We start from the raw sequence: 16,053 nt of genomic DNA on the forward strand, positions 1-16,053 counted from the left end.
ATGTGATTAACCTCTGTTTTGTAAGTATGAAAATAATTGAAGAGAAGTTAAGTTGCTTACTATTGATAGTGGAAACTAAAACACAGCTATCTTAACTTATAACTATCGATCCATATCTGTAAAAATCTCTCATATGTTAGCTAGCCAGTTAGGATACTTAATAAGGCTATAGTATTATCCCAGGCAAACGGTGCATGTTGGGGGGGTGGGGGTGGGTCAGGAAAAAGGCTTATCCAGTTTGTTGTTAATTAACCAAAATAGTTTAAAACCAACTATAGTAATCACTTCTGCCTTAAAAGCTTGTAGAGATTGGAGAAATATTTACAAAAATTAAATATGTACCATATATCTCTCTTTTCTATTTAAAACTATGCAGAACATCTGAAATAGTATAGAAAAAAACTTTTTTATTTGTGGTTAAACTCACATCCCCCTGTCAGAAAAAGACTTTAATAGATCCTCAATTATCTAATTTTAGGTTGGAATTCCTTATTGTAGGGCATTAGCATAAAGTTTTATTTGTTTGCTCTAGGCAAGTTCTTTTTCATTTATAATAGCCATATAACATTCAATTTTAGAAATTGAAGTGAATTTAAAGAAAAAAATTTGCAATTTTATGCAGACCTTCTTGAAATCCCCTAATCTGTTGACACCCACACCCCCCCCCCAAGATTTATGTTTTACTTTATTAATGTTTGAAAATTAACATTAGTAATAATCCACATACTTAAGCTGCAATCTGCTTTTTGTCAATAATGCAAATGAATATTGGGGCAACATCTTCACTGATTCCTCTAATAGCTCTCAAGGAAGCATTATTTTTTTTACAAACATTTTTTTCCTATCTTCCTATTCTCTGACAAATGTTTGTGCTCTTATTTTCTTTAAAATAATAAAAATGAGTAAATGCAACGCTGATCTCAGCATCTGTGAGCAACCATTTAATAATGAGACAAAACCTGCAACAGAGAGAGCTAATAAATAGTCAAATATTACGGTCTCGTGGTAACTGCATTTCAGCCTTCTATGGGAGAATGTTAGATGTTGTTATTGTTAACATTGGACAAATTATCGTTTGATGCTTTTCCATTACTTCCATTTTTCATTTTTTCCCATATTTAAATTACTTTGAAATCACATATTATAGTGTTTTTCTATCAGTTTAGCAGACAAAGGAAGTAGTTAAAAGTTACTACAAAAAGAATTTAATTATGCTTTTAAATATTACATGAAAATATTTCCAATATGCATCCTATACAGAATTCAAATAAATTTGACATTTATGAACCATTCTGTAACTTAAATACTTCTGGAAGATGGGGATATTACCTTAGGTTCTTTAGGGGAATGGCACAGAAACATAAGCAGCACTTTTCACTGTAGCATTATCAACATTAACAAGAAAATAGTGAAAGAAGATGGCATTTCACATGTGACATGTACTTAGAGTGGCTCCTGAGGTAGTCGGTGTTCCATAAATACTAGCTTACATTTACTTTCCTTTCTTTTCCTTTCCATTCCCTGCCAAAAAGTAGAATTCAAGTACTTCTAAATCTCTTAAAACCTGCTCAAAAGTTGCAGGTCTCTGTACTGGACTCATGTGCTTATATTGCCACTTTATAACAGGTATACAGGAAGCACAATGAAGTGGCAGAAAGAGCACCGGTCTATTAGCAAAGATTCCTCAGTTATTAACTGGTTAACTCAGTTACTAACCTTGAGAAGCCATTAAACTTCTCTGCCTTAATTTTAGTAAAATAGTTATCATAATGCTTTCTTAATCTTCCTCTTCAATAAGTTAGGTCCATACTCTCTGACGAGTGTAACAAGTACAAGATATCATTATTACTATGCCCTACAAAATGCATATGAAGTTAGCATTTGTGTTTATAAATGTAGATTTCAGGAGGGATGAAGTATTTGGCATATAATTGGTATATAAAACTTTATCTAAAATAGATGTTTTTCAGTACATATTTATGATAAATATATCTCTGTATTTTATCTCCGTGTGAGAACATAAGGATATTCATACTCCTGCTACAGTGCGCTGCTTGGGAGCGCAGTGGCGCTCCCGCCGAGGGTTCGGATCTCACATACAGACCAGCCGCTCACTGGCTAAGTGAGGTGCAGGCGCAACACCGAGGGTTGCGATCCCGTTGCCGGTCCCGGTCCGGTACAGGCGCGACACTGAGGGTTGCAATCCATTGCCGGTCACGAAAAAAGACAAAAAGGAAAAATAAATAAATAAATAAAGTGGGTCTTATAAGAACTAGAGATTCAGTAAAGGGGAAAAGGGTGTATTAAACAATTAATTCACAAAAACAGTGTGGATTGAAAGTGAGTGAGAGAGGTTGATAACACCATTATGATACCATTTTCAAAGAAAAGACAACCTCTATTTGTCTTTGGATTAAATTATAAGTTAGAATATTTTTAAGACTAATAGGTGAAGTGGTTTTTATTCTCAAGAAACATCTTTTTTGTGTGTGTCACATTCTAAAAATAAGCACCAGACTATTCTGAAAAAATGACTTCAAAATAATGCTCTTCTCTACACAAAGAGGAATCAAATGCTATACTATTTTATTATCTACCCCTAGCTTGCAATAGTCTACTTTTCCTACTCTCAGATTAGTAGCTCCATATTTATACTACCGCACTAGTAACTGGACCACAAACTAACCTCACTACTCTTGCTGATTTGATTTGAGAATGCCACATTCTAAACATGTTTCTAAGACTAAGTAGAGTTCACACAATTAATTCAACATTTAATTTGGATTGAATCTAATACTGAAGTGGAGTGTGACCAAGCACATTATTTTATCTCTATTATTCAGTAGGAAAACATGACCTCTAGAGGTGATATTACTTGGTGCCAAATAATACGGTGCTCATATGAAAATAAGAAACACATCACTAATTAAGCAACTTAAAGAAAACATGGAACTTACTACTTAGCTGGATAATTCATTTATTAAATATTTCTATTAGTTCAAGAATAAGTTAGCTACCCCCAAAGAAAGGTTTGTTAGCCTAAAGTATGCCTGTGATGAGGCCTATTAGATCTTAATAAAGTCCCATTGTTTCCATAAGTGAGCAAGTGGTGAGGAAAGAGTTGTAAGAGAACATGAGCCATGGGTAGGAAAAATCATAACTGCATTTTATTCTAGATATAAATTAAACCTCCAAAAACATTATATATTATAGACACACTTGTTTGTAGTTCTTAACAAATAAAAAGTCAGCAGTTTCTTTCAAATCACCACCCTGTCAGAAAAGAAATTCTCATCCTGAGAAGAAATTGCAATCATTAACAAAGATTTTGACTCACGGAAAATAGTGCGGATCTTTACTCATGTTTTAGACTGTGGAGGAAAAAAAAACCTTCCTAAATGCCTTGCTTATTAAGCTAGTCATGCATTTTGGTCTAGGTTGTAAAGCAGTAGAACATGCACAAGGGGCTCATAAGCATATTTTAGAGTTAGGGAATAACATTTACACCATTTTTATATTGTCAATATCACCCCCAGAGAATAAGATTAAGCTTTAAATTATTGTAAATGTACAGTTTTGCTCACCCTTGTATAATTTCATTTTTAATAGAATGAGACATATACATGAATATTTGATTAAGGGATAAACCTAGTAAAATGATACGTCTATTGCATACAGACTTATTCAAATCTTAAACATATACAGTACAGCAAAATACTATAAAGTGACGTTGTGGGTTTCAGTGAAGTGCATTGACTAGATTTTGGATATTCTTTTGTTGGAATAAAATTTTGACCAGGTCTTATTGTTTTTTCTGTGCAGCCTGAACACTGATGCCGGAACTCCAACTGATCATAGGCACGAATTAGGGTGCTGTAGCAGTTACCTGCTTTATCTAGTGTTGTAATTCTTTAAAATTCATGTTCAAATTCTTAAAATACGGAACCTTCAATTACTATTTGTTCAGTACTGAGAAGTAGAACCTTGAACGTACAGGAAAAATGTGCTAGAGAATGGGCTTCACAAGATTTTAGAGGTTAATCATAATGATGAATAAACGTGATACTTTACACTACTTTAACCCCTTTCTTTCAAGGAGTTCATAGTGCTTCACAAATATTATCACATTAATCCACACAGCATCCTAGTGGGGTAAGTAGGTGGAAGAATTTTTAAGACAGAGAAAATGCTATTTCTAAATGGTGTAAGAGAAATCAAAATGTAGACACATCCACTTTAAGCTGTCATTACTATGAAATAGCTTTATATCTGTCTGACCTGGGATTTAACAAGAATTATATCAGGAGGTAATTCATTTGTGCGAGTGATCAGTATTCATTATCACTGCTTTGGAGCTCACCTTTCTAAAAGAAACACTTTGCCTGTAGTGTTGTCTAAGGGAACGTAGGGAGCTCTAGTTTTTAGATTTTACCACACCTTGATTTTTCCTTGAACTGTTGATGGTAGAAGAAGTCACTTAACCCCTTTCTACTAGCACATTCCTTTTTCTTTCTTTCTTTCTTTCTTTCTTTTTATTGGTTATGAATATGCATGGGGTACAAAGCTGGCCGTCACTAGTACATTCCTTATCTGTAAACAAGGCAACGATAAAATCAGATATCGAAACTACTAAAAGTACCCCCTTTATTATTTTCACTCAATCGCAATCTTGCTTTTTCTTTATTAAGCTATCAACAAACAAATAATGAAAAATCTATAGACATAAGAAAAGACAGAAAGGCAGATATGATGGAACAATCACATCGGGGACATTTTTCACTATTCACCCTCTGGTTTAGACATGGTCAGATGCCTAACATGTTCATGTGATTAGAACCAAGTGAGTCATTTGGCTTGAATTGTCTAGGAAATGGCCTCAAATATTTTTAACTGTTTACTCAGTGGAGACCTGGCCACAGGCTGATGGCAGATACTTGTCACCATTATTTCCATGCCCCCTAAGAATCTAATAGAGCAGTATTTCAATATACTAAATGGTACTCTAGTGATCAAAAATATTTATTGTCCCTCTTAATGTGCACTCCTTACACCAAGCAAAATCTGATCCATTGTGTTATTTTCACATCTGCTCTAGATTTTATTTCTGATCTGACCTAAAAAAACACTCATCTTATGCAAAAGGCCAACTGAGTTTTTATCCATTCTCCATGATAGTACATGCAATTTCTGCTGGAATGGCCACCCACCCTACACACTTGAAAATTTTACATTAATTCATATCAATGTGAGAATTCAGTCATTCCATGTTCTAAAGGAATTTCTTCTAAGGTGCGGGCATTTGGCTTTTGTTGCTCCTCACCGACTGTAGAAGTTCTGCTTATATAAGCTGTTTGAGCCCAATTCCATGAAATAATGACAAATTAGAAATAAATCATGGAGAAGCACTTAGGTAAATCAAATCAAAACTTTTAATAATATCAAATATCTGAACTAATAACAATGAGGTGTGACCAAAAATGCAACATCCAAAAATATGTCATCATTATTTGGTCAAACAATATATATTGAACTATAAGGGAAATTGAAATATAGGTTAAAGCATTTTCAAATTTAAGTCACATAAAAACAAAATAGTGTCTTTTTTACAATTAGATATATTTAACTTACTGTTGTTGAACTATAAGGAATCCTCATTTTTTTCTGGCCTTTTCCCAAAATCTGCTTTGTATAAGCTCCCGATATATACTGCAGAAGGCAAGTCTCACACTTAACTTGAGTTTGGAGCAGCTAATTGTGGCTGCTGTCTGAAGTAACTCAGAGTTGAAGATAACTCTGATCAGCAGAGAGTTGTCTCCTGTATGGAGGGGGCCACACCATGGGGTATGCCCAAGTCAGGCAGTGCTGTGCTAAGGGAAGGACTGCATGGCTAGCATTCTGACTTTAAAAATGGTTACATTTGTATATATCGAATTCTCCTTTTTACCTATCTGAGGAATCTTAAAGCAATAAGCTCTGTCAACTCTCCCTGAGTGTCAGTGTGTGTCCCTCCTTGTAAGCTCCCAAGCTCCCTAACATTCCCCTTGAGAGGCTTTGTTCATTGCTCTTCCTGATCTTTAATCTTGTTTACATCCAGAATGCATATGAGATCATCATCTTTGTTTAGAGCTCAAGTACTAACCCTCTTAAAAACATGAAACATTCAATTACTAATTAGTTGTTTCCTGTTCCTAATGAAGTGAGCACACCAGGTTTGGATTAAAATTCAACCACTGCTCTGCTCTGTTTACGGTTCCAGATGTTCTTGTTTTATCTAGGAGTTCACTTTGACAGCTACTACTAAATGATAAATCACTCATATTATAGCTGAAATGCATTTTGAAACTGAAATGTGGCAAACTTTGAGATTGCTCCAAGGATCAGTGTCAGTTAGCTGGTCAATATTGACTCCTTCCTTATGATCATTCAGTACTGGCATATGTAAAACAGTTACAGAATATGTGTCAACATTATACAGCATGCTACACAGGAGTCTATTTTGATACTATCCTCAAAATTGGGAGAAAAAATTTTACTACTATTACATATCAACTTACTGTATTCTGGGTAGAAAAATTGATTCATATTAATACTGTCTTCTTCTTGCTAGCCTAGTTTTTCTTTGGATTTTCAAGCTGCTGTGGAAACTGTTCCTGATAGGCCTTGTAAGCAGGCATATTTAATGAAGGGTGTGGACAGATATGTTTGTCTTTTAATAAAAACAAGAATTAAACACAAAAAAGGAGGAGATTTTTCAGAACCTGTTTTTTTCCAAAAAAAAAAAAAAAAAAATGGTGATTATCTTTTGTGATTCGTTGCTGTGTTTATGTACCTTATTTTAGAGGACATAACTTGTTTTGCCATTACTTTCAAGTTTGTAATGTTCACAATTTGTGTTGCATGATTTAAGCTTTAGCTATGTTGTATAAATTTCAATTCTGATAAAATAACTGTCTGCCATTTGATGTTGAGGAGCTTTCCTTTGACATTTAGGCTGTGTATACAGAGGATGAGGTAGACTGGAGAACTGAGCATCTATCTGGTCAATTTCATCAGAATAAATATTCTCATACTCCACAAAGGAGTCTGAGCTATTCTCTGGGGTGACAGATTACCAGACAGTTTCCAAAACTCAAGCTTTGTTTTCTTCTGATCCTTGGAAAAGTTCAGGTGCTTTTCATGGTATTCTTGGGAAATGAAATGTCTGTTTGCCCTCGTCAAGACATCTGACCCTCAAACTAGTCTGACTGACACAGACCCAAACTCTTTTATTCTTCTATTACCTTACCACATCTTTAATTTTGGTTCTGAGGTATTATCCAGAAAATTTCATGGACTCACCATGAAACCTTCTATACAGAAAGAATAAATATTTTAAAGATATTATGAACAAGTTTTAAAAACTTGACAATGCTAAGCTTTGGCCAGGCTGAGTTAATATTTTAGACTAGGCATATCAGTCCAATAATCCTTTATATGTGAACATGATATATTTGATTCACAAATATGGACTTTAAGTGCTTCTCAAACACAGGTGACAGATTTGTACCAATTCATCCACAATTTTTTTCCTTCTGCTTCTTTTGTAGCCAAAGCCCAACTTTTTTGATGCAGCCAGATAGAGATTCATGTCATAAGCCATTGCTATGAAAAGGAGCAATGATAGACAAAAAGAGATTTAAAAAATGTTTTTCCAACTATAACTTTTACCCCCACCAACAAAATGTAATCTAACTCTAGGATGGTATGGACTCTTGATTACCAGCATTTAAATTGATACTAGTTTAACCAAACACTATGGTTGAAATGATTTACAGAACTAGTCTCCCTTCATGCAGTATACACAGTCTCAGGGTTACCCTGGGGAGAGGACATTCTAAATGTACTAAGCTGTCATTACTTTGGATCATAATCAGATACTCCTTTACTCCTGTTTTGGTAAACCATAGGACATCAAATGTACCATTATGTACAAAAGGAAAAAGTAGATCGCTGTATACCTTATAACATAGTCCATAAAGAGTCTTTATCAGTCTTCGATGTCTTCAGTGCTGTGGAAAGAAGAACAGAAGCTGTACAATGAAACTTGAAGGGTCTTTGAAAACTGATACATTAACATATAGAAATGTTAAGAAATATTAAATTTTACCAACACTGAGTTGAATCTGTTACATCAGATCATTTTAGTTTCCTGAAGATAGAAGTTTTAGTATTTTTAAGCACATATCAGAATTATTCCTCAGAAGAACTAACTTGTTTTCTTTTTTTTAAAGGAGGTAACTATTACTATTTAGCAATGGCACAACAGTTTTATTCAGCCTGAAAGGTCCTCGCTGGCTTTACATAAATGAAGATGCTTGTGATTCCAGTTTAACTCTGAAACTATTCAACATGGAGTTATTTCAATTGTGTTTATCAGCAAAGCTTTGTTTACTGAAGCAGCTATTCAATCTATGTTATGTTAATAAAAAAAGATCATGTGTACATTTTAAAAGCAATGATGTAAACTTTGTCCTTGCATTAGATTGACCAGTTTAAGAATATGAGTTAAATCCTAATGGCTAAAGTAACTTGACCATATTTGATGCTTTTCTATGTTCATTTCAGCTTGGCTTTTTTGTGTTTTAAGGAATAAAATGCAGTAGTGTGTTAGAGACTAGAAAATTATATGTATTGTTTCTTTGTTCTACCATATATTAAGTTAAGGTACACCTTCTTTGATAAAAATGTACTTGCTAAACTTCAGTATAAATAAAAGAATTTTGACTTTGTCAATTGTCACTGAGTATTTATTTTCAAATTCACTACTACAGTTATTTAAATATACTGTAGAGTCAATGAAAATACAAATATAGGATCTAGGAAGGTGTTTGCAAAGCTTGCTCCAGTTTTGTTATTTCCAAACAAATATGAACATAAATCTTATTTCAGTTAATCTGCTTAAGGAGATGGATATTCTTGCCCTCAATTGTTCTATTGACTCACACTGTATTGCCTTTTCCTGGCTGTGCATACTTATTGAACCTGCTTCCAGGAGGAAGGGTTACACTTGGAAGCAAGAAAAATGTGGTAAACAGAGAACTAGCAAATCTTTACTGAATATTTATTGTTTTCAAAAAGTTTCTTCTTGAGCCACTTTCAGTGGAGAACAAAAACATCAAAGGGGTATATGTCTAGGTCTCTCTGTACTCCAGGTCTCTCTGTATGTCCAAGTGTCCATCGGATCCTAGTAAAAAACCAAGACCAGTTATAGCCCTGCCCTACAATTGATCTAATGTCTTTTTTCACCTTTCCTTTGGTTTATTTTTAGTAACATCCTAGAGTCCACCCAAATTCTGGTTTACCAAGGAACCTCTCTCTGTTTTTCCTACACACTTCTACTCCTTGTCTGCCTTGTAAAACATGTGTTGTATCCCACAGTACTTCTAGCTGGCCACCAAGTGACTGTAAATTTTCTAGTTTAGAGCCATGTTGCTACTTTCACAGATGTTTTCCTCTCACTATCACCTCCTCACCATCCTCATTTATGGAAGTCTTGAGAGTCCTGATAGGACTAAAAACTCTTTCTCTGCTGTAGAGGAGAAAGATCCCTAAGGGTTTTTGTTGGTTAAGCAGGCCTGTTCTGGTAGTATACTATACCCCACCATAACACAAGAAGCAGCATCCCAAAAGTCAATCATATCATATGCAGACTTGCATCATTTAAAGGTTAATATAATGACTAGAAAAAGCCTATGCCATTAACAGCGCAACTCCCAGGTGTCCAGGTGCCCAATACTGTCTGTGATTTAACCTTACCTTGTACCCGTTATCCACACTGGCTTAGGATTGATGGGGGTAATTTGACTCTGGGTCCTGTGGATGGTTAGAACTTCTAGGGAAGTGGAAGCAACTATAGGACACTCATTATTTGGAGCCCACTTCATTGGCCCATCTGAAGAGACTGAGCCAGGAAGATACCAGGAGTGAGGCCTACTCTGCTCCTCCATGTTTCCTGGAATATGATTTCTTGCCATTTCAAAGCAAACTGTTGACCACCCTTCCATATCTCCCTCCTCACCGCCACCTCTCTCCCCAAACAACATAAAAACCTTAGACTTAAGAAAATGGGAATTCTGCCGTTTGCAGAAACATGGATGAGCTTGGAGAAAATTATGTTGAGTGAATTAAGCCAGACACAGAGGAAAAAATACCACATGTCCTCACTCATAGTCAGAGCTAAGAGAGAGAGAAGGAAAGAAAGACCACAGTGGTGCTTTGGACTTGCAGAGGGAGAGACCATACCCAGGGTTGCCAAGGGTGGAGAAGTGGAGAAGGAGGGAGGTTGGAGAGGGGTTGGTTGTGGAACACGGGGAATAATGGCAATTTGTAGTAATGGGCTTAGTGATAGTATTGATCTGACCATCACATCTTGGACACAGGTGGTGATGGTCAACTTTGTACCCCATGATATGCTTAACAAATAAAGAAAAGAAAGAAAAGAAACTGGGTACAGGGCATTGATTTCAATGTATATCAATTCTTTCTCAGATATAAGAATGGGTTGGGAGGATGAGTGTTAAATTATTTCCTTTCTCACTCTTTTTGGAGAAAGAGTTTACATTCACCCTGGGGGTGTAGCTGCAAGAGCTGGATCAGCCTCATGCAAACTCCAGGGTCTCTGACTTTAACTTCACTGCTTGTGGAGCTGTGGTGGGGGAACACAGCTGCTTCCACCAGCCAGATATGCTGAAGGCGTTGTCGTTCATAATACAACCCTAGTATAAGAGTGTCGTTTTATACCTTTCAAGTTGACTAACCTTTTGGGGGAATTTAACTGTTGCCATTCTTCCCAATGTAGGCCATTCATGTATAAGGCCATTCACATACAGTTCCACTCATATATAAATGAACCCCAATGGCTTTGGTCATGAAGGGTTTTCTCCCCCAGCAAACACCAGCATTCTGCCTTCTTACTCGGGGAAATGTGTTTCTGGATGGTGTCTCAAAAATAATTTAAAATAGAATCTGAGATTAAGGAGTGGGTGGGAGGGTCTTCAAAGATGGTAAAAAGTCTGATATCTCAAAGGTAAGAATGCAATTACTATTTGAACAATTATAATGGCAAGGAGCTGCTTATTTTGTTAGCTCTCAGTATTATAAAGATCAAAATATATCAAGCCCAAAATTTTGTCACTTCAACTTGAACTTGGAGAAAAACTATCCCCAATTATACACAGAGCTGACGGAGTCCATTATTTAAAATTATAGAAATCTGTCAGATGTTACAAGTAATACAAATTGAATTGTCATAGTTTTCATTTGTTTGCACTCTTGTGCATGCATGTGTGCACACACAAGCTATATACACACAAAACACTCCTTCTTTTCTTTGTCAATGAATTACTGAAATCAAATCTGGCATTTTTCAGGTTTCACCTGGTTCAAGTCTCTCTTGAAACATTTGAGAGCTAACAAAATGAAAAGAAATGAAAATAAAACAAAAGTCAGGTATGAAGATAGTTGGCTATCATTGGGAGGGATGGTAAGTCATTTTGAATATAAATGTCTACATTGTGATAATTCTGAAGTTCAGCTCTTTCATTAAACAAAAAGTCCACTCTCTGAACCCCACACTGGCCACTTAAGAGTTCCCTTTCTTACAGCTTCTCTCTTTTCTTGTAGTCCTTCTCTACAGTTTCTAGTAGAGATGAGTACACACACCTGGAACCCTGTTTTAAGTTCTGATACATTAGAAGTATGGGAAGCAGAATCGCCAAGAAGACAAATGTACTAATTTAGCAGTGGTAAGACCGCCTAAGCATATTCATTGCAATCTCTGAAATTGACCTGAGTTCCATCGACAGCTTCTTCACTTATTCAAATCAGAATGCTACAATAACCAAAAATGGAGTTGAACTAAACTAATGAACTTCTCAGGGGATGCCATAATTATTCATTTATTCATTGTGTTCTAGTGAGGGGAATATTTCTTTACCTTTGGATAACTATTTTTTAAAAATTAGTTAAACCCATAATCTTTTTGATAAAATTTGTGCTAAAAAACTACGGTAGAGCTGGACTCGGGTTGCCTTGCCATTTATGAGATTAGCAGGATATGAAAATTTTAGAAGCTTCGGAGCAAAGTGACCACACCTAAAAATCTATCTTAATTTATCAAAGGGGAGAATTAAAATTAAAAGTAAGTATTTAGGTACAATTCAGTGTCTAGCATTGAAAAGGGTACTATATATAGTAAGAAGATTCCAATAGAATTGAGGCAACAGAGTTTATGTTACAAACAATTAGAAGTCACTATAAATGCAAAATTATTAAATGCCAATATGTATGATACAAAGATAAAGAAGGAAGAACATGTTATATGAAAGGATAATGGGTAGGTTTTGTGAAACTTGAATAGAGCCCTAAAGAACAAGTAAAATGGAGGGGAGGAGGGCAAAGGTAAGAGACAAGCATCAACCAAGCCCCAGAATAAGAAAGTGCAGTGATGTATACAGTTCATGGAACAGAAAGGAATCCACCATAAGGAAGCACAGAAGTCTTGTCCAGCTTTAATGGGAGATAACATTTAATAGTTAACATGGGACTATATTATGGAGCACCCTGACTAAGTAGCAATGAGCATATAACAGAAACCCATTTGGAAGAGCAATCTGAGAGCAGTGTAGGATGGATTAAATGGAAACGATGCAGGAAGAGGGACAATTGTATGTCATAAAATAGCACTTTCATATTTTCCTCTACATATTTCCAATTTGAAAGTAGTATTTGTTATAACTCAGGATGGCACACATGCTATCAATTTTCACAGATGATTACAATCTTAACTAACTATGAGAATGTGAGGTATTCTGTGGTTCAATCAATATGAAGAAAATGTTCCTAGCAAGGTTTAGTATTTGGATTTAAGCTTCTGTAAACATCAATAAAATCTTAAGCCATAAACTTATTTTATTTTAAATAAAACATTTCAGTTGAAGACTCAGTCAACCTAATTCTTTCACCTTTACTAATACAGGTAACCCATGAATTTTAATGGCAGGACAAAGCAACGTCCTTTATATATGAACCATGGCTCCAGATAGTCCTCATCTCCCCTTCTACCCTCCAAGGTTTCATGCCTTAGTGTGTTAGATGCACATTGTTCAGCCACCTGAGAGGACAAGCGCCCACTGAACTCTTACCCAACCCTTACCACATATGTGTCCCTGTCCAGACTGTCCCCAAAGTCAGTGCTCCTTCAATTTCACATTCTCATGAAATGACTTGCTCTCACCGCCCAGCAGACTGAAATGAGGAAGAAATAATTTTGTACGCTGCTACTAAATGTACGCTGGTTGCTATATCTTTTGAGTCTAACACAGAACACATAATAATGGTGATTTTTTTCCCCATGGACAAGATTATTAGATTTGATAGACAGTTGGGGGTTTTAAATTGCAGATCATTCTACTGATGAGGTATCTTATGAGTGTAATTGTATTTTTTGTTTGTTTGTTTTTGTTTAAGAAGGTAAATGACAGGGTTGGTGTAGAAAAATGCAATTTTTATTCTAAACAACCAGGTCAACAATGAAACTCTTGAACACATTCCAGCTGGAAATCAGGGGTTACCTAATAGTAATACCATGCAATTAGACTTTTCCACGGGACAAGGTGGGGCACATAAGTGAATTTTCCCAATAACTAAAATATTGGGTGAGGGGGAATTATTTCAGGTAAAAATACCAATTACATATATACCATATATTCTCTACTTCCACAACTTCTTATGTCTAATTTATATTTTCTTCATGATTCAGGATTATAATTTCAATTTTCTTCCTATGGACTAACATGCTCTGAGGTCAATTTTTCAGCCTACTAGATTCCTTATACATCCAGTAGATAGCTGTGCAGCTAACAATGTCCACTCTTCCTCACCTACTTGTTTGCTATTTGCATTCTCCTGTTGGCTTCAAAATCTCCTATTGTGGGTCCCTAATACTCTAATATGCCCATTCACATAAAGACTCAGATGCCCCCCAAATAGACCATTAATTAATTAATTAATTTCATTCATCTATTCATTCATTTATACAGCAAATAAAGAATCCTGTCTTCAGGGACTTCACAGTACTTACAGATAATTGCCTTATTTTCTGTGAATTTATGGGAGAAATAAAGGTTTCTGTGGGAGCACAGAAGGGAAACACCTAATGAAGACCTGGGAGTGAAAGAAGGATTCCTGGAGAAAATGACATTTCACTTGCAACTTGAGGGATAAGCACAGCCAGGAGAACAGAGATTACTCCACCTTCAAGCAAAGCTATAATTTAGTTCCAGAAAAACCCTACCTTTATTTCCCTAAAATCTTTCATTTTTTAGTATCTTGGTAACTGCAGGAAGCAAGAAACCTATGATAGCCTCTGATCTCAATTTCTTCCTTGATTTTCCCCTCCTCATTGATCCACTATTTTGAACTTATAGAAGTAGAGAATAGAAAGGTGATTACCAGAGGCTGGGTGTTGGGGGCAAGGGGATGGGGAAAGGGGTGATGTTGGTCAAAGAGTACAGACTTTCAGTTAAACAGTAAGAATAAGTTTGAGTTATCTCTTGCCTAGCATGGCGATCATAGTTAATAATGTATTGTATGTCATAAAATTTCTAAAATGGTAAATGTTAAATGCTCTCACCACAAAAAAATAAGTAGCTGAGGTGATGGATATGTTAATCAGATTGATTTAGCCAATCCACAATGTATACACATATCAAAACATTACATTGTACCCCATAATATATAATTATTATTTTCCAGTTAAAAATAAATTAAAGAAATTTGTCCAATGCTTTTTCAGCATCTATTGAGATAATCATTTGGTCTTTGTCCTTGAGTTGAGGAATGCTAATAAGGAATACTAACTCGTGCAATCTGCTTCTGTAAACCTAGCTTGCTCTTTTTGCATTGCTTGTGGTCTTGTGGTCTCTTCGAGGCGAGTATTCCCGTTCTGTGTGGGACTGGGATTCATCCCAAAATCCTACAGAGTTTGTTACTGTGATGTATCACATTTATTGACTTTCATATGTTGAATCATCCTTTCATCCCTGGAATGAATCCCACTGATCATTGTGTATAATTTTTTTTAATGTGTTGCTGTATTCTGATTCCTAATATTTTTCTGAAGATTTTTGCATCTATATTCATCAAGGACATTGGCCTGTAATTTTCTTTTTTTGTTGTGTCTTTATCTGATTTTGGTATGAGCGTTATGTTGGCCTCATAGAATGAGTTTGGGAGAGTAGCGTCTGTTTCAATTGTTTGTAATAGCTTGAGGAGAACTGGTAGTAACTCCTCTTTAAAAGTTTGATAGAATTTAGCTATAAAGCCATCCAGACCCAGACTTTCTTTGTTGGAAGACTGATAATTACCACTTCAATCTCATTGCTTGTTATTGTTCTGTTCAGGTTTTCTATCTCCTCTTGGTTCAGTCTTGATAGTTTGTAGGTGTCTAGAAACTTATCCATATCTTTCAAATTTTCATCTTTGTTGTCATACAATTGTTCATAATAGTCTCAAATGATTCCTTGTATTTCTGTGGTATCAGTTGTTATGTCTCCCTTTCCATTTCTGATTTTTGTTATTTAGGTCTTCTGTCTTCTTTGTCTGTTAGCCTAGATAATGGTTTGTCTATTTTATATATCTTCTCGAAAAATGAACTTTTTGTTTAGTTGATCCTTTCTATCACTTTTTGGGTCTCTATTTCATTTATTTCTGCTCTGATCTTAGTTATTTCTTTCCATCTACTACTTTCATGTTTTTTTTTTAATTTTATTTTGTCGATATACATTATGGTTGATTAATGTTGCCCCTTACCAAAACCACCCTCCCTCCTCCCTCTCCCCCCTCCCCCCCCAAAATGTCCTTTCTGTTTGTTTGTCTTATCAACTTCAAGTAATTGTGGTTGTTAAATCTTCTTTCACCCCCCAGTTTTTTTTTTTGTGTGTGTGTGTGTGTGTGTGTGAATTTATATATTAATTTTTAGCTCCCACCAATAAGTGAGAACATGTGGTATTTCTC

The 16,053-nt window shown here is 35.5% G+C and overlaps 1 protein-coding gene across 1 annotated transcript in view; it reads left to right on the forward strand.

The window, feature by feature from the left end:
• The window catches only part of LOC103601406 (dachshund homolog 2-like), an 86,657-nt gene extending 77,889 nt beyond the window's left edge, over window positions 1–8,768 (forward strand). The window contains exon 6 of the mRNA XM_008585803.1: window positions 8,271–8,768. Coding sequence (XP_008584025.1) covers window positions 8,271–8,320 — 50 coding nt within the window. The 3' untranslated portion in view covers window positions 8,321–8,768. The remainder of the gene's footprint in view (window positions 1–8,270) is intronic.
• Window positions 8,769–16,053: the final 7,285 nt, after the last annotated feature.

The sequence above is a fragment of the Galeopterus variegatus genome, unplaced genomic scaffold (genome assembly GCF_000696425.1).
Source record: "Galeopterus variegatus unplaced genomic scaffold, G_variegatus-3.0.2 Scaffold3724, whole genome shotgun sequence".
NCBI classification, from domain to species: Eukaryota; Metazoa; Chordata; class Mammalia; order Dermoptera; family Cynocephalidae; genus Galeopterus; species Galeopterus variegatus.